This window comes from Erithacus rubecula, assembly GCF_903797595.1.
Source record: "Erithacus rubecula genome assembly, chromosome: 31".
NCBI classification, from domain to species: Eukaryota; Metazoa; Chordata; class Aves; order Passeriformes; family Muscicapidae; genus Erithacus; species Erithacus rubecula.
Genome location: NC_136682.1, coordinates 790,726 through 811,131, shown reverse-complemented (window position 1 = coordinate 811,131; position 20,406 = coordinate 790,726). Strand labels below are relative to the sequence as shown.

General features: G+C 54.7%; 1 protein-coding gene across 2 annotated transcripts; it reads left to right on the top strand.

The window, feature by feature from the left end:
- Positions 1-18: 18 nt before the first annotated feature.
- Positions 19-18,833, top strand: RNF41 (ring finger protein 41). 2 transcript variants are annotated; one of them, XR_013777012.1, is made up of 9 exons: positions 19-141; positions 3,096-3,219; positions 8,376-8,494; positions 10,411-10,682; positions 12,552-12,687; positions 14,123-14,226; positions 15,989-16,362; positions 17,088-17,283; positions 18,396-18,833. XR_013777012.1 is itself a non-coding variant. In XM_079329218.1 (7 exons), exons 4-7 carry the CDS (start codon positions 10,534-10,536, stop codon positions 16,338-16,340), a joined length of 741 nt encoding a protein of 246 aa, XP_079185344.1. In that variant the 5' UTR covers positions 19-141; positions 3,096-3,219; positions 8,432-8,494; positions 10,411-10,533; the 3' UTR covers positions 16,341-16,349. The 2 variants fall into 2 exon arrangements, 1 of the variants encoding a protein (XP_079185344.1); XM_079329218.1 differs by lacking the exons at positions 17,088-17,283; positions 18,396-18,833 and having other exon boundaries at positions 8,432-8,494; positions 15,989-16,349.
- The last annotated feature ends 1,573 nt before the right edge of the window (positions 18,834-20,406 follow it).

Genomic DNA, 20,406 nt, shown 5'->3' with positions numbered 1-20,406 from the left:
AGAGTTCCGGCTGGCGCGGCCAGAGCGGCGCTTCCGGTGCGGCACTTCCGGCGCGGCGGGGCCGGGCGGAGGCACCGGGAGGAGGCCGCGGCCGCCGCTGAGCCCCGAGCGGCCCCGAGCGGGCCGGGCCCGCCCGCCGCGGTACGTGGGGCTGCGGGAGGGGCGGCGGAGAGCGGCCGGGGCGGGCGGGCACCGGGAGCGGTGAAACCGGGAGAGCCCCGGTGCTGCCGGTGCTGGAGGGAGATCCCGGAGTGGAACGGAACGGAACGGAACGGAGCGACCCCGCCGCGCCATCGGCCGCTCCTGGCGGGGGTGGGAGGGAAAACCGGGAGCGGCTCCGGGAGTGACGGGAGCGGAGGGGGGGGTTGGGGAGAATTAAAAGGAATTTGAGGGAAATTCTGAGGAATTTGGGGAAAATCAAAAGGAATTTGAGGAAAAATCCGAGGAATTTGGGGAAAATCCCAGGAAATTTGGGGGAAATTCCGAGGAATTTGAGGGGAATCCTGAGAAATTTGAGGAGAATCAAAAGGAATTTGGGGAAAAGCACAAGAAATTCTGGGGGGAATAAAAAGGAATTTGGGGGAAATTCCGGGGAATTTGGGGGAAATCAAGAGGAATTTGGGGATAATTAAAAGGAATTTGAGGAGAATTTTGAGGAATTTGAGGAGAATCCCAAGAAATTTGAGGAGAATCAAAAGGAATTTGAGGAAAATTAAAAGGAATTTGGGGAAAATCACAAGAAATTTGAGGAGAATTCTGAGGAATTTGGGGAGAATATCAAGAAATTTGAGAAGAATCAAAAGGAATTTGAGGAGAATTCTGAGGAATTTGGGGAGAATATCAAGAAATTTGAGAAGAATCAAAAGGATTTTGAGGAGAATTCTGAGGAATTTGGGGAAAATCCCAAGAAATTTGAGAAGAATCAAAAGGAATTTGGGGGAAATTCTGGGGAATTTGAGGAAAATCACAAGAAATTCTGGGGAGAATCAAAAGGAATTTGAGGAAAATTCCGAGGAATTTGGGGAAAATCAAGAGGAATTTGGTGAGAATTAAAATAAATTTGGGGAGAATTTAAAGGAACTTGAGGAGAATGAAAAGGAATTTGGGGGAAATTCTGAGGAATTTGGGGAAAATCACAAGAAATTCTGGGGGGAAATAAAAAGGAATTTGGGGAAAATCAAGAGGAATTTTGGGAGAATCCCAAGAAATTTGAGGAGAATCAAAAGGAATTTGGGGAGAATTAAAAGGAATTTGAGGAAAAATCCGAGGAATTTGGGGAAAATCACGAGAAATTCTAGGGGGGAAATAAAAAGGAATTTGGGGAAAATTTTGAGGAATTTGGGGAAAATCAAGAGGAATTTGGGGGAAGTTCTGAGGAATTTTGGGAGAATTGCAATAAATCCTGGGAAGAATCAAAAGGAATTTGAGGAAAATTCTGAGGAATTTGGGAAAAATTCAGTGGAATTTGGGGGAGAATCCCAAAGAATTCGTGGGACAACCATGAGAAGAAATTTGGGGGAAAATAAAAAAAAATTTTGAGAAACAGTCCAAAAAAATTTTGGGGAACAATCTCAAAGAATTTGGGGAAAATCCAGAGGAATTTGGGGATTGTGGGAAGCACTCAGAGCTCAGCAGTTTTTTGGGGAGAATTAAAATTAAAAACAATTAAAATCTCATTTTCCACCTTTTTTTTTAAATGGAATTCCAAGCCATAAATGTAAAAATGCCCCAAATTTCCAGGGAAATCCTGGAATTCTCAGAATTCCCAAATTTCCAGATCCCTGGGCTGGTTTTTGCTTCGTTGTTGAACCCAAAATCATTTCCCCCATTCTGGGTTTTGGGGGGGGAAAAATTTTGGATTTGGAGAGAATTTCTCTTTCCAAAGGGAGAAATTCTGGGAAAATTTGCAGGAATTTTTAGCAGGGGGAAAAACTGGGATGAGCTCTGGTCCCACTGAGCTGGAATTCCCAAATTTTTGAGCCTGGATCCCATTGGAAATGGGGTTGGAATTCCCAAATTTTTGAGTGTGATTCTCATTGGAAATGGGGCTGAAATTCCCAAATTTCTGAGTCTGGATCCCTTTGATCCCAGTGGGATTGGGGCTGGGAATTCCCAAATTTTTGAGCCTGAATCCCACTGGAAATGGGGCTGGAATTCCCAAATTTCTGAGTCTGGATCCCACTGGGATTGGGGCTGGGAATTCCCAAATTTTTTAGCCTGAATCCCACTGGGATTGGGGCTGGGAATTCCCAAATTTTTTAGCCTGAATCCCAGTGGAAATGGGGCTGGAATTCCCAAATTTTTTAGCCTGGATCCCCCTAGGATTGGAGCTGGAATTCCCAAATTTTTGAGCCCAAATTTTGAATCCCAGTGGGATTGGGGCTGGGAATTCCCAAATTTTTGAGCCTGAATCCCACTGGGATTGGGGCTGGGAATTCCCAAATTTCTGAGCCTGGATCCCACTGGGATTGGGGCTGGGAATTCCCAAATTTTTTAGCCTGAATCCCACTGGAAATGGGGCTGGAATTCCCAAATTTCTGAGTCTGGATCCCACTGGGATTGGGGCTGGGAATTCCCAAATTTTTTAGCCTGAATCCCAGTGGGATTGGGGCTGGGAATTCCCAAATTTTTGAGCCCAAATTTTGGATCCCAGTGGAAATGGGGTTGAAATTCCCAAATTTCTGAGTGTGAATCCCACTGGGATTGGGGTTGAAATTGCCAAATTTTTCAGCCTGGATCCCTTTGATCCCACTGGGATTGGAGATGGAATTACCAAAGGTTCAAGTGTGCATTTTTCTGATCCTACTGGGCTGGGAATTCCCAAATTTCTGAGTCTGGATCCCTCTGGGATTGGGGTTGGAATTCCCAAATCTCCAAGGCTGGATCCCCACCCTGATGCTCTCCAGGGCAGGTTGGGGGGTCTCTGTCATTCCCAAAATTCCCAAAAAAAAAATCCCAGAGCAGGAATTTCTCCCCACAACTGGGAATTCTGACCCTTGGGACCCTCATCCATGTGGGAATTTCCTTTTCCAGGTGCCTTTTCCCTCCTCCCCACCCTCATTTTCCCATTTTTTTTTTCTCTTTTCTGGGATCAGATCCATCCTCCAGGACCTTGCAGTGGGAGAGGAGAGGGAAAAATGGGAATTTGGAAGGAATTCCCTGCTCAGAGTGGCCTCATCCCAACCTTGTGTCATTCCAGGAGGAATTCTGCTGCAGGAGGTAAATCCAGGAATTTTTTTATTTATCTTTTTCTTTCCTCCAATCCTGAATTCCCAGAATTCTGGAGGTTTGGTTGGAATTTTTGGCTCTGCTTGGTTTGTATGTCCTGAATTTTTATATGGAGGGAGCTGGGAGTTCCCAAAAATTGCCAGGGAAATTAATGAAAAGCTGGGAATTCCCAAAATTCCCAAGTGTGAATTCCAAGAAAAGAATCCAAAGGAATTTTGGGAGAAATCTCAAGGAATTTGGGGAGAATCCCAAAGGAATTTTGGGAGAATCTCAAGGAATTTGTGGAGAACCCCAAAGGAATTTTGGGGAGAATCCCAAAGGAATTTTGGGAGAATCCAAAGAAATTTTGGGGAGAATCCCAAAGGAATTTTGGGAGAATCCCAAAGGGGAGAATCAAAAGGAATTTGGGGAGAATTCCCAGAGAATTTGGGGGGAATCCTGAGGAAAATTGGGAGAATCCCAAAGAATTTGGGGAGGATTCCAAAGAATTTGGGGAGAATTGTGAAGAATTTGAGGGGAACCCAAAGGAATTTTGAGAGAATCCAAAGGAATTTGGGGGAGAATCATAAGGGGAGAATCTTGAGGATTTTGGGGGAAAATCCTGAGGAATTTGGGGAGAAATCCTGAGGAATTTTGAGGAGAATCCAAAGGAATTTTAGGGGAAATACTGAGGAAAATTGGGAGAATCCCAAAGGAATTTGGGGGAGAATCCCAAAAGAGTTTGAGGAGAGTCCTGAGGAATTTGGGGGAGAATCCCAAAAAATTTGGAGAGAATCCTGAGGGTTTTGGGGAGAATTCCTGAAGAATTTGAGGAGAATCCCAAGGGGAGAATAGGGAGGAATTTGAGGAGAATTCCAAAGAATTTGGGGAGAATTTCTGAGGAATTTGGGAATAATCCTGGCTGTGCCCAGGGCTCTGAGATTCCTTCCCAACTGCTCTGATCCCGTTGGGCTGGGGAGGATTTGGGGAGAATTTGGGATTTTTGGGGGAGGATTTGGGGCCATTGGGGAGAATTTGGGGTCATTGGGGGGATTTGGGGAGATTTTGGGGTCATTGTGGGGGATTTGGGGAGATTTTGGGGCCATTGGGAGGGATTTGGGGAAGATTTGGGGATTGGGGGGGGGATTTGCGGCCATTGGGGAGAATTTGGGGTCATTGTGGAGGATTTGGGGAGGATTTTGGGCCGTTGGGGTGAATTTGTGGAAGATTTGTGGAGGATTTGGGGCTGTTGGGGGGATTTGTGGAGAATTTGAGGGAATTTGGGGCCATTGGGGAAGATTTGGGGGGGATTTGGGGAGGATTTGGGGCCATTGAGGGAGGATTTGAGGAGGATTTGGGGCCGTTGGAGGGTTTTGGGCCATTGTGGAGGATTTGGGGATTGGGGGGGGATTTGGGGAGGATTTGGTGTCATTGTGGGGAATTTGGGGAGATTTTGGGGACATTGGGAGGGATATGGGGATTGGGGGATTGGGGGAGGATTTGTGGAGGATTTGGGGCCGTTGGAGGATTTGTGGAGGATTTGGGGATTTGGGGAGGATTTGTGGAGGATTTGGGGATTTGGGGGGGGGATTTGTGGAGGATTTGGGGAGGATTTGGGGAGGATTTGGGGAGGATTTGGGGAGGATTTGGGGAGGATTTGTGGAGGATTTGGGGCCGTTGGAGGATTTGGGGAGGATTTGGGGAGGATTTGGGGAGGATTTGTGGAGGGTTTGGGGCCGTTGGAGGGTTTGGGGATGATTTGGGGAGGATTTGGGGAGGATTTGGGGAGGATTTGTGGAGGGTTTTGGGGCCGTTGGAGGGTTTGGGGATGATTTGGGGATTGGGGGAGGATTTGGGGATGATTTGGGGAGGGTTTGTGGAGGATTTGGGGATTGGGGGAGGATTTGGGGATGATTTGTGGAGGATTTGTGGAGGATTTGGGGATTGGAGGAGGATTTGGGGATGATTTGGGGATGATTTGGGGATGATTTGGGGAGGGTTTGGGGCCGTTGGAGGGTTTGGGGCCGTGCCTGGCCCCGCCCCACAGCCGTTGTTCCTTATCAGAGCTCTGATTGTCCCGGGGGGGGGTTTGGGGCAGGAAGGAGCTGGAGCTGCTCCAGGGGGGCAAAGTCCCCACATGTGCCCCTTGTCACCTGCCCTGCTCCTGGGCTGGGGGCACAGCTGGATGGGGAACAACTGAGTCACAGCTGGCAGGGGCACAGCTGGACAGGGGCACAGCTGGATGGGGGCACAGCTGGATGGGGCACAGCTGGATGGGGGTACAGCTGGATGTGGGGGCACAGCTGGATGGGGGGGCACAGCTGGATGTGGGGGGCACAGCTGGACATGGGGGCACAGCTGGATGGGGCACAGCTGGAGGTGGGGGCACAGCTGGATGGGGGCACAGCTGGATGGGGGGCACAGCTGGATATGGGGGCACAGCTGGATGTGGGGGGCACAGCTGGATGTGGGGGCACAGCTGGATGTGGGGGCACAGCTGGATATGGGGGCACAGCTGGAGGTGGGGGCACAGCTGGAGGTGGGGGCACAGCTGGATGGGGGCACAGCTGGATGGGGGCACAGCTGGATGTGGGGGGCACAGCTGGATGTGGGGGGCACAGCTGGATATGGGGGCACAGCTGGATATGGGGGCACAGCTGGATATGGGGCACAGCTGGATGGGAGCACAGCTGGATGTGGGGGAACAGCTGGATGTGGGGGCACAGCTGGATGTGGGGGCACAGCTGGATGTGGGGGGCACAGCTGGATGGGGGCACAGCTGGATATGGGGCACAGCTGGATGTGGGGGCACAGCTGGATGTGGGGCACAGCTGGATGTGGGGGAACAGCTGGATATGGGGGGCACAGCTCGATGGGGGCACAGCTGGATGTGGGGGGGGCACAGCTGGATGTGGGGGCACAGCTGGATGTGGGGTCACAGCTGGATTGGGGGCACAGCTGGATGGGGGCACAGCTGGATGAGCACAGCTGGATGTGGGGGCACAGCTGCATATGGGGGCACAGCTGGATGTGCTTGGTAGTTCACATCTGGCTGGTGGCAAGGTGCAGGAGCTCAACACAGCTGGCTGGGGAGGCACATCTGGAATCCCTGGTGTGGGCACAGCTGGAATCCCTGGTGTGGGCACAGCTGGAATCCCTGGTGTGGGCACATCTGGAATTCCCAGCTCCCCTCACGGCTCCTGAGCCCGGGGTGTGTCCAGGTGTGCTCCCCTCCCCCCCCCCCGCCCCTCCCTTACCGGGCCCTTTGTCCCTTTGTCACTTTGTCACTTTGTCACTTTGTCACCACCTTTGATGTCCCCGCGGGAGCAGCAACGGCTGAGAGAGGGCAAAGAGCTGCAGGAGGGAATTTCCTGGGAATGCCAGGATGGAAGGTTTCCATTTCCAGCCCAAAAACCAGCCCAAAAACCACCCCAAAAACAACCCCAAAAACCACCCCAAAAACCCATCCCAAAAACCAGCCCAAAAACCACCCCAAAAACCCACACCAAAAACCAGCCCAAAAACCACCCCAAAACCCACCCCAAAAATCACCCCAAACCCCAAATCCACCCCTGGGGTTGGCAATAGGGGGGGACCCCACCTGGTGTGGGGAATTTGGGAAGCAGAGGATTGGGATTTTTCTGGTCCCACATTCCCAGGAATTTGGGATTTTTCAGTCTCACATTCCCAGGATGTTTTGGGATTTTTCTGGTCTCACATTCCCAGGAATTTGGGATTTTTTGGTCTCACATTCCCAGGAATTTGGGATTTTTTGGTCTCACATTCCCAGGAATTTGGGATTTTCTGGTCTCACATTCCCAGGAATTTGGGATTTTTCTGGTCCCACATTCCCAGGAATTTGGGATTTTTCAGTCTCACATTCCCAGGTTGTTTTGGGATTTTTCAGTCTCACATTCCCAGGAATTTGGGATTTTTTGGTCTCACATTCCCAGGAATTTGGGATTTTTCTGGTCTCACATTCCCAGGATGTTTTGGGATTTTTCAGTCTCACATTCCCAGGAATTTGGGATTTTCTGGTCTCACATTCCCAGAAATTTGGGATTTTTCTGGTCTCACATTCCCAGGAATTTGGGATTTTCTGGTCCCAGCATTCCCAGGAATTTGGGACTTTTCAGTCTCACATTCCCAGGATGTTTTGGGATTTTTCTGGTCTCACATTCCCAGGTTGTTTTGGGATTTTTCTGGTCCCACATTCCCAGGAATTTGGGATTTTTCAGTCTCACATTCCCAGGATGTTTTGGGATTTTTCTGGTCCCACATTCCCAGGAATTTGGGATTTTTTGGTCTCACATTCCCAGGAATTTGGGATTTTTCTGGTCTCACATTCCCAGGATGTTTTGGGATTTTTCAGTCTCACATTCCCAGGATGTTTTGGGATTTTTCTGGTCCCACATTCCCAGGAATTTGGGATTTTTCAGTCTCACATTCCCCGGATGTTTTGGGATTTTTCTGGTCCCACATTCCCAGAATGTTTTGGGATGTTTCCAGTCCCACATTCCTGGAATATTTTTGGGATGTTTCAGGATTTTTCTGGTCCCACATTCCCAGGATGTTTTGGGATTTTTCTGGTCTCACATTCCCAGGTTGTTTTGGGATGTTTCAGGATGTTGGGGTGTTTTCAGCCCCACATTCCCAGGTTGTTATGGGATATTTTGGGATGTTTCCATCCCCACATTCCCAGGATATTCTGGGATGTTCCCAGCCCCACATTCCCAGGATATTTTGGGATGTTTCCATCTCCATATTCCCAGGATATTTGGGATGTTTCCAGCCCCACATTCCCAGGTTGTTATTTGATATTTGGGTGTTTCCAGCCCCACATTCCCAGGATATTTTGGGATGTTTCCATCTCCATATTCCCAGGATATTTTGGGATGTTTCCATCCCCACATTCTCAGGTTGTTCTGGGATGTTTTGGGATGTTTCCAGCCCCACATTCCCAGGTTGTTATTTGATATTTGGGTGTTTCCATCCCCACATTCCCAGGATATTCTGGGATGTTCCCAGCCCCACATTCCCAGGTTGTTTTGGGATATTTGGGATGTTCCCAGCCCCACATTCCCAGGATATTCTGGGATGTTCCCAGCCCCACATTCCCGGGATATTTGGGTGTTCCCAGCCCCACATCCCGGGTCTCCGTCCCGCAGGGCGCTGGCGCCGGTGACAGGTGACAGCGATGGGCTATGATGTGGCTCGATTCCAGGGGGACGTGGACGAGGACCTGATCTGCCCCATCTGCAGCGGCGTGCTGGAGGAGCCCGTGCAGGTACAGCACACCTGGGGACACCTGGGGACACCTGGGGACACCTGGGCACAGCTGGGGACAGCTGGGGACACCTGGGGACAGCTGGGGACACCTGGGGACACCTGGGGACAGCTGGGCACACCTGGGGACAGCTGGGGACAGCTGGGGACACCTGGGGACACCTGGGGACAGCTGGGGACAGCTGGGGACAGCTGGGCACACCTGGGGACACCTGGGGACACCTGGGGACAGCTGGGGACAGCTGGGGACACCTGGGGACAGCTGGGGACAGCTGGGGACAGCTGGGGACACCTGAGCACACCTGGGCACACCTGGGCACACCTGGGGACAGCTGGGGACACCTGGGGACAGCTGGGGACAGCTGGAGACACCTGGGGACAGCTGGGGACAGCTGGGCACACTTGGGCACACTTGGGGACAGCTGGGGACACCTGGGGACAGCTGGGGACACCTGAGCACACCTGGGCACACCTGGGGACACCTGGGCACACCTGGGGACAGCTGGGGACACTTGGACTCGATGATCCAGGAGGATTTCCCCAAATTCTGTGATCCCGTGAACAATTCCATGAGTGATCCCATGAATGATTCCATGGATTATTCCATGAGTGATCCCAACAGTGATTCCATTAATTATTCCATGGATTATTCCATGGGTGATTCCAAGAGTGATTCCATTAATTATTCCATGGTTGATTCCAAGAGTGATTCCATTAATTATTCCATGGATTATTCCATGGGTGATTCCAAGAGTGATTCCATTAATTATTCCATGGATTATTCCATGGGTGATTCCATGAGTGATATCATTAATTATTCCATGGGTGACCCTGGACTCAATATCTAGTCAGTTTTCCCCAATTTCTGTGATCCCATAACTGATCCTTCACTCAGTGCTCCAGTCCCTTTCCCCAAACCCAGTGATCCCATAACTGATCCCATAACTGATCCTTCACTCAGCACTCCAGTCCCTTTCCCTGAACCCAGCAATCCCATAACAACCCTTCACTCAGCACTCCAGTCCCATTCCCCCAAACCAGTAATCCCATAACTGATTCCATGAACAACCCTTCACTCAGCGCTCCAGTCCCTTTCCCCTAACCCCAGCTCCCCCCATGACTGATCCCATAACTGATCCCATAACTGATCCCATAACTGATCCCATAACTGATCCTTCACTCAGCACTCCAGTCCCTTTCCCCAAACCCAGTGATCCCATAACTGATCCCATGAACAATCCTTTACTCAGCACTCCGGTCCCTTTCCCCAAACCCAGTGATCCCATAACTGATCCTTCACTCAGCACTCCAGTCCCTTTCCCTGAACCCAGCAATTCCATAACAACCCTTCACTCAGTTCTCCAGTACCTTTCCCCAAACCCAGTGATCCCATAACAATCCTTCACTCAATGCTCCAGTCCCTTTCCCCAAACCCAGTGATCCCATAACTGATCCTGCACTCAGTTCTCCAGTCCCTTTCCCCAAACCCAGTGATCCCATAACTGATCCCATAACTGATCCCATAACTGATCCCATAACTGATCCTTCACTCAGCACTCCAGTCCCTTTCTCCAAACCCATCGATCCCATAACGATCCTTCACTCAGTTCTCCAGTCCTTTCCCCAAACCCAGCAATCCAATACCTGATCCTTCACTCAGTTCTCCAGTCCCTTTCCCCAAACCCAGTGATACCATAACTGATCCCATAACTGATCCCATAACTGATCCCATAACTGATCCCATAACTGATCCTTCACTCAGCACTCCAGTCAAACCCATAGATCCCATAACGATCCTTCACTCAGTTCTCCAGTCCCTTTCCCCCAAACCCAGTGATCCCATAACTGATCCCATAACTGATCCCATAACTGATCCCCTTGACTCAGCCCCCATCCCTGACCGCGGTGTCCCCGCAGGCGCCGCACTGCGAGCACGCCTTCTGCAATGCCTGCATCACGCAGTGGTTCTCGCAGCAGCAGACGTGCCCCGTGGACCGCAGCGTGGTGACGGTGGCGCACCTGCGGCCGGTGCCGCGCATCATGCGCAACATGCTGTCCAAGCTGCAGATCAGCTGCGACAACGCCGTGTTCGGCTGCACGGCCGTGGTGCGCCTCGACAACCTGATGGCTCACCTGAACGACTGCGAGCACAACCCCAAACGGCCCGTCACCTGCGAGCAGGGATGCGGGTGGGTGGGCACGGGGTGGGGTGGGCATGGGGAGGGAGCTGGGGTGGGCACTGGGATGGGCACAGGATGGGATGTGCATGGGGTGGGAGCTGGGGTGGGCACTGGGATGGGCACGGGGTGGGGTGGGCATGGGGTGGGAGCTGGGGTGGGCACTGAGATGGGTACGGGGTGGGGTGGGCATGGGGAGGGAGGTGGGGTGGGCACGAGGTGGGCACTGGGAGGGGATGGACACAGGATGGGATGGGCACGGGGTGGGAGCTGGGGTGGGCACTGGGATGGGCACAGGATGGGATGTGCATGGGGAGGGAGCTGGGGTGGGCACTGGGATGGGCATAGGGTGGGATGTGCATGGGGAGGGAGTTGGGGTGGGCACTGGGATGGGTACGGGGTGGGCACTGGGATGGGTACGGGGTGGGCACTGAGATGGACATGCAGTTGGGATGGACACTGGGGTGGGCACTGGGTTGGACACAGGGATGGCACTGGGGTGGGCACAGGGATGGACACAGGGTGGGCACTGGGATGGGCACAGGGTAGGGATGGACACAGGGTGAGCACTGGGACACGGGATTGGCACTGGGATGGACACAGGGTAGGGATGGACACAAGGTAGGGATGGGCACTGGGAGGCGATGGACACGGTGAGCACTGGGACACGGGATTGGCACTGGGATGGACACAGGATGGGATGGGCACGGGGTGGGAGCTGGGATGGACACAGGACGGGCACTGGGATGGGCACAAGATGGGCACTGGGATGGACACAGGGTAGGGATGGATACAGGATGGGCATTGGGATGGACACAGGATGGGCATTGGGATGGACACAGGATGGGCATTGGGATGGACACAGGAAGGGTGCTGGGATGGACACAGGATGGGGATAGACATGGGATGGGGATGGGGTGGGCACAGTGTGGGCATTGGGAGGGGATGGGCACTAGGATGGTGCAGGATGGGCACTGGGATGGACACAGGATGGGGTGGGCACAGGTTGGGCACTGGGAGGGGATGGACATGGGATGGGAGCTGGGATGGACACAGGATGGGGTAGGCACAGGGTGGGCACTGGGATGGACACAGGGAGGGTGGTGGGGTGAGCACAGGGAGGGAGCTGGGGTGGACACAGGGTAGGGTGGGCACAGGGTGGACACTGGGATGGACATACAGTAGGGATGGACACAGGGTAGGGATGGGCACGGGGTGGGAGCTGGGATGGACACCGCATGGACACAGGGTGGGCACTGGGATGGACATGGGATGGGGATGGACACAGGATGGGCAGTGGAGTGACCCTGGGAAGGGCACTGGAAGAACCCTGGGGTGGGCACAGGATGGGGATGGACACAGGGTGGGCACTGGGATGGGCATTGGAATGGGCACAGGAAGGGCACTGAAATGGACACAGGATGGGCACTGGGGTGGGCACAGGATGGGGATGGACACAGGGAGGGTCACAGGTTCAGGCAAGGAGCCTGAGATTGGGATCTCCCAGGGTTTGAAGTGCAAGGTCCTGCAGGGAAAGGGTTGGGGAGGATTTTTCAGTCTGTCCCCCTGTGCTGGCACTGCTGAGCCCCTCCAGGGCCACAGAGACATTGAGGGGCTGGAGCAGCAGCAGGAGGGTCTGGAGAAGCCCTGAGGGAGCTGGAAAGGGGCTCAAATTCCTCCAGGAGAGGTTCAGGATGGACACCAGAAGGAATTTTTCCATGGAAAGGGTGATCATGCTCAGGGAGGTGGAGGAAGAGGAAGAAAATCCCCATTTACACCCAGAATTCTCCTCTAATCTGGCACTCAGCATCTTCCACACCTGAATTATTTAGGAAAGTGTAAATTCCTAATCTGGAGTCTCCAATTTTTTCCTCCTGGCAGCTTGGAGATGCCCAAGGACGAGCTGCCCAACCACAACTGCATCAAGCACCTGCGTTCAGTGGTGCAGCAGCAGCAGACCCGGATTGCTGAGCTGGAGAAAACCTCAGCTGAGCACAAGCACCAGCTGGCTGAGCAGGTGGGGCCAGGGCTGGGTCAGGATTGGGTGGGTTGGACACCAAAATGCTGAAAAATTAGGAAAAAAGTGGCTGGAAGGAGGTGGGAGTTGAGGGTGGTTCTGCAGGATTTGGTTCAGGATGGGGGATCCTGGAATGGCAGGGCTGGGAGGGGAAAGGGCAGGTTTGGGAGTTCAGACTCCAAAATCTCTCCAAAAACAAGGGGCAAGTTTGGGGGCTGGACACCAAAATCACTCCAGAAAAAGGGAAAAAACAAGTTTTTGGTGTTTGGACACCAAAGTTGTCCCAAAAAAAGCAGAAAATTGGGCTGAGTGTGGCCGGGTCGGGTTCCAGGGTCATTCCCACTCCCAATCCCATTCCCAATCCCAGTCCGACTCCCATTCCCAATTCCACTCCCAATTCCATTCCCATTCCCAATTTCACTCCCAATTCCACTCCCAATCCCAATTCCATTCTCATTCCCACTCCCATTCCTGTTCCTGTTCCCACTCCTGTTCCCATTCCCAATCCTTTTCTGAATCCCAATCCCACTCCCATTCCCATTTCTGTTCCCAATCCCACTCCCGTTGTTCCCACTCCCATTCCATTGTTCCCATTCCCGATCCCACTCCTGTTATTCCCATTGTTCCCATTCCCAATCCCATTGTTCCCAGTGTTCTCAGTGTTCCCACTCCCAGTCCCAGTCCCACTCCCATTGTTCCCATTGTTCCACTGTTCCCATTGTTCCCAATCTCACTCCCATTGTTCCCATTGTTCCCATTGTTCCCATTCCCATTGTTCCCATTGTTCCCATTCCCATTGTTCCCATTGTTCCCATTCCCATTGTTCCCATTGTTCCCATTGTTCCCATTCCCATTGTTCCCATTGTTCCCATTGTTCCCATTGTTCCCATTCCCATTGTTCCCATTCCCATTGTTCCCATTGTTCCACTGTTCCCACTGTTCCCAGTCCCACTCCCACTGTTCCCACTGTTCCCAGTCCCACTCCCACTGTTCCCACTGTTCCCATTGTTCCCACTGTTTCCATTGTTCCCATTCCCAATCCCACTCCCATTGTCCCCACTGTCCCCGTTGCTTCCGTTGTACCCATTGTCCCCGTTGTCCCTGTTGTCCCCGTTGTCCCCATTGTCCCCACTGTCCCCACTGTTCCCGTTCCCAGTCCCACTCCCACTGTCCCCATTGTCCCCATTGTTCCCACTGTCCCCACTGTCCCCGTTGTCCCCACTGTCCCCATTGTCCCCATTGTCCCCACTGTCCCCACTGTCCCCGTTGTCCCCACTGTCCCCACTGTCCCCGCTGTCCCCATTGTCCCCACTGTCCCCATTGCTCCCGTTGTCCCCACTGTCCCCACTGTCCCCGTTGTCCCCACTGTCCCCACTGTCCCCACTGTCCCCACTGTCCCCACTGTTCCCAGTCCCACTCAGTTTCCCCCTCCCAGAAAAGGGACATCCAGCTGCTCAAGGCCTACATGCGGGCGATCCGCAGCGTCAACCCCAACCTGCAGAACCTGGAGGAGACCATCGAGTACAACGAGATCCTCGAGTGAGTGCGGGGGGAAATGGGGATTTCTGAGGGAAATTGGGCAATTTTTGAGGGAAACAGGTGATTTCTGAGGGAAATATGTCATTTTCTGAGGGAAATATGTCATTTTTTGAGGGAAATATGTCATTTTCTGAGGGAAATATGTCATTTTCTCAGGGAAATATGTCATTTTCTCAGGGAAATATGTCATTTTCTCAGGGAAATTTGGCAATTTCTGAGGGATATTTGGCAATTTCTGAGGGATATTTGGCAATTTCTGAGGGAAAACTGGCAATTTCTGAGGGAAAACTGGGGATTTCTGAGGGAAATCTGGGGATTTCTGAGGGAAACTGGGGATTTCTGAGGGAAAACTGGCGATTTCTGAGGGATATTTGGCAATTTCTGAGGGAAATCTGGCAATTTCTGAGGGAAATTTGGCAACTTTTGAGGGAAACCAGTGATTTCTGAAAGAAACTGGGGATTTCTGAGGGAAACTGGCAATTTCTGAGGGAAACTGGGGATTTCTGAGGGAAACTGGGGATTTCTGAGGGAAACTGGGGATTTTTGAGGGAAACTGGCGATTTTTGAGGGAAACTGGCGATTTCTGAGGGAATTCTGGCAATTTCTGAGGAAATTCTGGCAATTTCTGAGGGAAATTTGGCAAATTTTGAGGGAAAATTGGCCCCTCCCTGACCCCCTCCCTGCCCTGCAGGTGGGTGATCCCCCCCAAACCCCCTTCCCTGTCACCCCATCTGTGTGACCCCCCTCCCTGTCCCTCCCAGGTGGGTGAACCCCCATCCCCAACCCCCTGAGTGTCCCCCCAGGGGGATGAACTCCCCCAAACCCCCATCCCTGACCCCTCCCTGACCCGCAGGTGGATGAACTCCCCCAAACCCCCATCCCTGACCCCTCCCTGACCCCTCTCTGCCCCGCAGGTGGATGAACCCCCCCAAACCCCCATCCCTGACCCCTCCCTGACCCCGCAGGTGGATGAACCCCCCCAAACCCCCATCCCTGACCCCTCCCTGACCCCGCAGGTGGATGAACCCCCCCAAACCCCTCTCCCTGACCCCTCCTTGACCCCTCTCTGCCCCGCAGGTGGGTGAACCCCCCCAAACCCCCCTCCCTGACCCCGCAGGTGGATGAACTCCCCCAAACCCCCCTCCCTGACCCCGCAGGTGGATGAACCCCCCAAACCCCCCTCCCTGACCCCGCAGGTGGATGAACCCCCCCAAACCCCCCTCCCTGACCCCTCCCTGACCCCGCAGGTGGATGAACCCCCCAAACCCCCATCCCTGACCCGCAGGTGGATGAACCCCCCAAACCCCTCTCCCTGACCCCTCCCTGACCCCGCAGGTGGATGAACCCCCCAAACCCCTCTCCCTGACCCCTCCTTGACCCCTCTCTGCCCCGTAGGTGGGTGAACCCCCCCAAACCCCCATCCCTGACCCCGCAGGTGGATGAACCCCCCAAACCCCCCTCCCTGACCCCTCTGTGCCCCGCAGGTGGATGAACCCCCCCAAACCCCCCTCCCTGACCCTGCAGGTGGATGAACCCCCCAAACCCCCCTCCCTGACCCCTCTGTGCCCCGCAGGTGGATGAACCCCCCCAAACCCCCCTCCCTGACCCTGCAGGTGGATGAACCTCCCAAACCCCCCTCCCTGACCCCTCTCTGCCCCGCAGGTGGATGAACCCCCCAAACCCCCCTCTCTGACCCCTCCCTGACCCCGCAGGTGGATGAACCCCCCCAAACCCCCCTCCCTGACCCCTCTGTGCCCCGCAGGTGGGTGAACTCCCTGCAGCCGGCGCGCGTGACGCGCTGGGGCGGCATGATCTCCACGCCGGACGCGGTGCTGCAGGCCGTCATCAAGCGCTCGCTGGTGGAGAGCGGCTGCCCGGCCTCCATCACCAACGAGCTGATCGAGAACGCGCACGAGCGCAACTGGCCGCAGGGGCTGGCCACGCTGGAGACGCGCCAGATGAACCGCCGCTACTACGAGAACTACGTGGCCAAGCGCATCCCCGGCAAGCAGGCGGTGGTGGTGATGGCCTGCGAGAACCAGCACATGGGAGAGGACATGGTGCTGGAGCCGGGGCTCGTCATGATCTTCGCTCACGGGGTGGAGGAGATATGAAAAAAAAAATAGTGGTTTTGGGGTGTCTCTTTCCGCGCGCGCCCCTCGGGTTTGGGGGGTTTTAGGGTTTTGGCGGGCGGTTGGAGTTGTTGTTGTTGGGAGGGTTGGTTTGGAGGAGAGGGGGATCCAGACTCGGCTGGGTTTGGGGGTTTTAGGGTTTTCTCGCTTGGACTCATTCTGAACCGTGTTTGGAGGAGACTCACCTGGATTTGGGGGTTTTAGGGTTTTCTCGCTTGGACTCATTCTGAACCGTGTTTGGAGGAGACTCATCTGGATTTGGGGGTTTTAGGGTTTCCTCGCTTGGTTGGACTCATTCTGAACTCTGGAGGAGAGGGGGCTCCAGACCCAACTGGATTTGGGGTTTTACAGATCCTCAATTGGTTTGACTCATTCTAAACTTTGGAGGAGAGGGGGCTCCAGACCCACCTGGGTTTGGGGGTTTTAGGGTTTCCTCGCTTGCTTGGACTCATTCTAAACTCTGCAGGAGAGGGGGCTTCAGACATGTCTGGGTTTGGGGCTTTTAGGGTTTATGGTTTGGTTGTTGTTTGGAGGAGAGGGGGCTCCAGACCCACCTGGACTTGTGGATTTTGGGATTTTCCCGCATGGTTGGACTCATTCTGAACCCTGTTTGGAAGAAAGGGGCAGTGGAGTCTCCAGACTTGCCTGGATTTGTGGATTTTAGGATTCCTCAATTGGTTGGACTCATTCTAAACCCTGTTTTGAGGAAAGCAGAAGTGGAGGCTCCAGACCCACCTGGACTTGGGGGTTTTGGGGTTTTCTCATTTGGCTGGACTCATTCTAAACCCTATTTTGAGGAGAGAGGCAGTGGGAGCCTCCCCCCCCCCCCCCCCAAAATCCTGGCTCACACCCAGTCTGTGCCTCCCCCCACCCACCCAGGACTGGCTCTCCCATCTCCTCTCCCTCCTCTGGAATTTCCACCTTGGTGTCCCCAAAAGGGCACTGCTGGTGTCCCCAAAAGGGCACTGCTGGTGTCCCCAGATGAGCACTGCCAGTGTCCCCAAGTGTGGCACTGCTGGTGTCCCCAAGTGTGGCACTGCTGGTGTCCCCAAATGGGCACTGCTGGTGTCCCCAAGTGTGGCACTGCTGGTGTCCCCAAATGGGCACTGCTGGTGTCCCCAAGTGTGGCACTGCTGGTGTCCCCAAGTGTGGCACTGCCGGTGTCCCCAAGTGTGGCACTGCCGGTGTCCCCAAGTGTGGCACTGCTGGTGTCCCCAAGTGTGGCACTGCCGGTGTCCCCAAGTGTGGCACTGCTGGTGTCCCCAGGTGAGGCACTGCCGGTGTCCCCAGATGAGCACTGCCAGTGTCCCCAAGGGTGGCACTGCCAGTGTCCCCAATGTGGCACTGCCAGTGTCCCCAAGTGTGGCACTGCCGGTGTCCCCAATGTGGCACTGCCAGTGTCCCCAAGTGTGGCACTGCCGGTGTCCCCAATGTGGCACTGCCGGTGTCCCCAAGTGTGGCACTGCCAGTGTCCCCAAAAGGGCACTGCCAGTGTCCCCAAAAGGGCACTGCCGGTGTCCCCAAGTGAGGCACTGCCGGTGTCCCCAAGTGTGGCACTGCTGGTGTCCCCAAGTGTGGCACTGCCGGTGTCCCCAATGTGGCACTGCCGGTGTCCCCAGGTGAGGCACTGCCGGTGTCCCCAAGTGTGGCACTGCCAGTGTCCCCAAAAGGGCACTGCCAGTGTCCCCAAAAGGGCACTGCCGGTGTCCCCAAGTGAGGCACTGCCGGTGTCCCCAAGTGTGGCACTGCTGGTGTTCCCAAGTGTGGCACTGCCAGTGTCCCCAAAAGGGCACTGCCGGTGTCCCCAGGTGAGGCACTGCCGGTGTCCCCAAGTGTGGCACTGCTGGTGTCCCCAAGTGTGGCACTGCCGGTGTCCCCAAGTGTGGCACTGCCAGTGTCCCCAAAAGGGCACTGCCGGTGTCCCCAAGTGTGGCACTGCTGGTGTCCCCAAAAGGGCACTGCCGGTGTCCCCAAGTGTGGCACTGCCAGTGTCCCCAGGTGAGGCACTGCCAGTGTCCCCAGGTGAGGCACTGCCAGTGTCCCCAAGTGTGGCACTGCTGGTGTCCCCAGCCCTGCAGTCAGGGGTCCTTGGCCTTGGGGACCCTCCTGTCCCCCTTGCTTGGTGCATGTCCCGTTCCTCCTCCCATTCCCATCAGTGTTTGCCTCTGCTTTCACCACCCTCGCTGTTACTTTTCCAGACACTCGTGATTGTGATTCTGTATTTTTTTTTTCTTTTTGTACTTTTTTTGGACCTTTTCTCATTTTTACTCCTCCTTTTTATTTGATTTTCCAAGTACCGTGGGCAGGCACCTCTGGCCTGAGTCCGTGGGACTCATTGGGAATTTAATTTATTTGCATTTATTTTGTTGGATTTTTTGTTGTTTTTCTTTTTTAAATCATTGTTTCTCCTCCGGTGTCAGTCCCGGCAGGAGGCAGGGATTGAAGTGATCAATAAACAGAATTCTGGTTGCTTTATCCTGCGGGGATTTGGGGATCAATAAATGTCACTCCTGGCAGGGAATGGGGGTGGTTCAGGGTCCTGAAACCCCAAAAATGTGCTCCCCAAAAAGGATCAACCTGTGCCTCTTGTTCCTACCTGGAGTGGGGTTCCCACTTCTCCTGCGCTTAAAAAATCAGAGATTAGAGGGGGGTCCCTGCTGTTCCCACCCTAAAAAAAAACGAGATTAGAGGGGAGTCCCTGGTGTCCCCACCCCCAAAAAAACCGAGATTAGAGGGGGGGGTTCCTGCTGTCCCCACCCCAAAAAAAACGAGATTAGAGGGGGGTCCCTGCTGTCCTCACCCCAAAAAAACGGGATTAGAGGGGGGGTCCCCATTGTTCCCACCCCTCAAAGATCCGGTACCGGGACTGGGGATCCCTTTGGTTCCCCCGTTAGAGGAGCCAGGAGCTTGGTGGGAGGGATCCCCGTTGTTTCCGCCGTTAAAGCAGCCGGTACCGGCGCTTGGGAGGGGTTTGTGATGTTCCCGCCGATAACAGAGCCGGTACCGGAGGGTGAGCGTGTCATTCCCGCCGCTGAAAGAGCCGGTACCGGGGACCGGGGAGGGGCGGGCGGCGTTTGTGATGCTCCCGCCGTTAAAACACCCGGTACCGGAGGCTGCGGGTGTGTCTTCCCCGTCATTCCCGCCGCTAAAAGAGCTGGTACCGCACGGTTAATCTGCGTTTACCGGTACCGGAGGTTCAGTCTGTGCGCACCGGTACCGGGAGCTCCCACGAGCGTCCCTCATGAGCAAAAGTGAGCGTGGCGTCACGGACAGGATTCGAACCTGTGCGGGGAAACCCCATTGGATTTCGAGTCCAACGCCTTAACCACTCGGCCACCGTGACTCTCGCGCCTCCCAACGCCGCGCTGCACATAGACCCGGCCCCGCCCCGCCCGGTGCTCGGTGTCCCGTTCCCGGTGCTCGGTGCCCGGTGCTCGGTGCCCCATGCCCTGTGTTCGCTGTTCAGTGCCCGGTGTTCGGTGCTCGGTGCCCTGTATTCGGTGCCTGGTGCTCGATGACAGGTGCCCGGTGCTCGTTGCCCAGTGTTTGGTGCCCTGTGCCCCAAGCCCTGTGTTCGGTGCTCCGTGTTTGGCGCCCGGTATCGGGTGCCCTGTGTTCGGTGCTCTATGCCCGGTGCTCAGTGCCCGGTGCTCTGTGCCCAGTGTTCGGTGCCCCGCGCCCTGTGCTTGGTTCCCGGTGTTCGGTGCTCGGTACCCGGTGCCGCTCCGGCGCTCACACCGCGGCTCATCCCTTCCCACGCCGTCCCCGGCTGCTCCAAACCCCGCCTGGAAACTTCCAGCGGTGGGGCAGCCACAGCCACTCCTGGAAATCAATTCCCACTCCCCAGCACCCTCACAGGCAGGAATTTATTCCCAATTCCCACGGAAACCAGATTTCCTTCTCTTTGAACCCATTTCTCCTTGTCCTGTCTTTCTTGTCACACTTGAGGGCGGCGAGGCCGGGAACAGCGGGACCAACAACGGGCGGCGGAGCGGGGACTCTGGACCGGGAATCGGGACCGGGAACAGGGACCGGGGACAGCGGGACC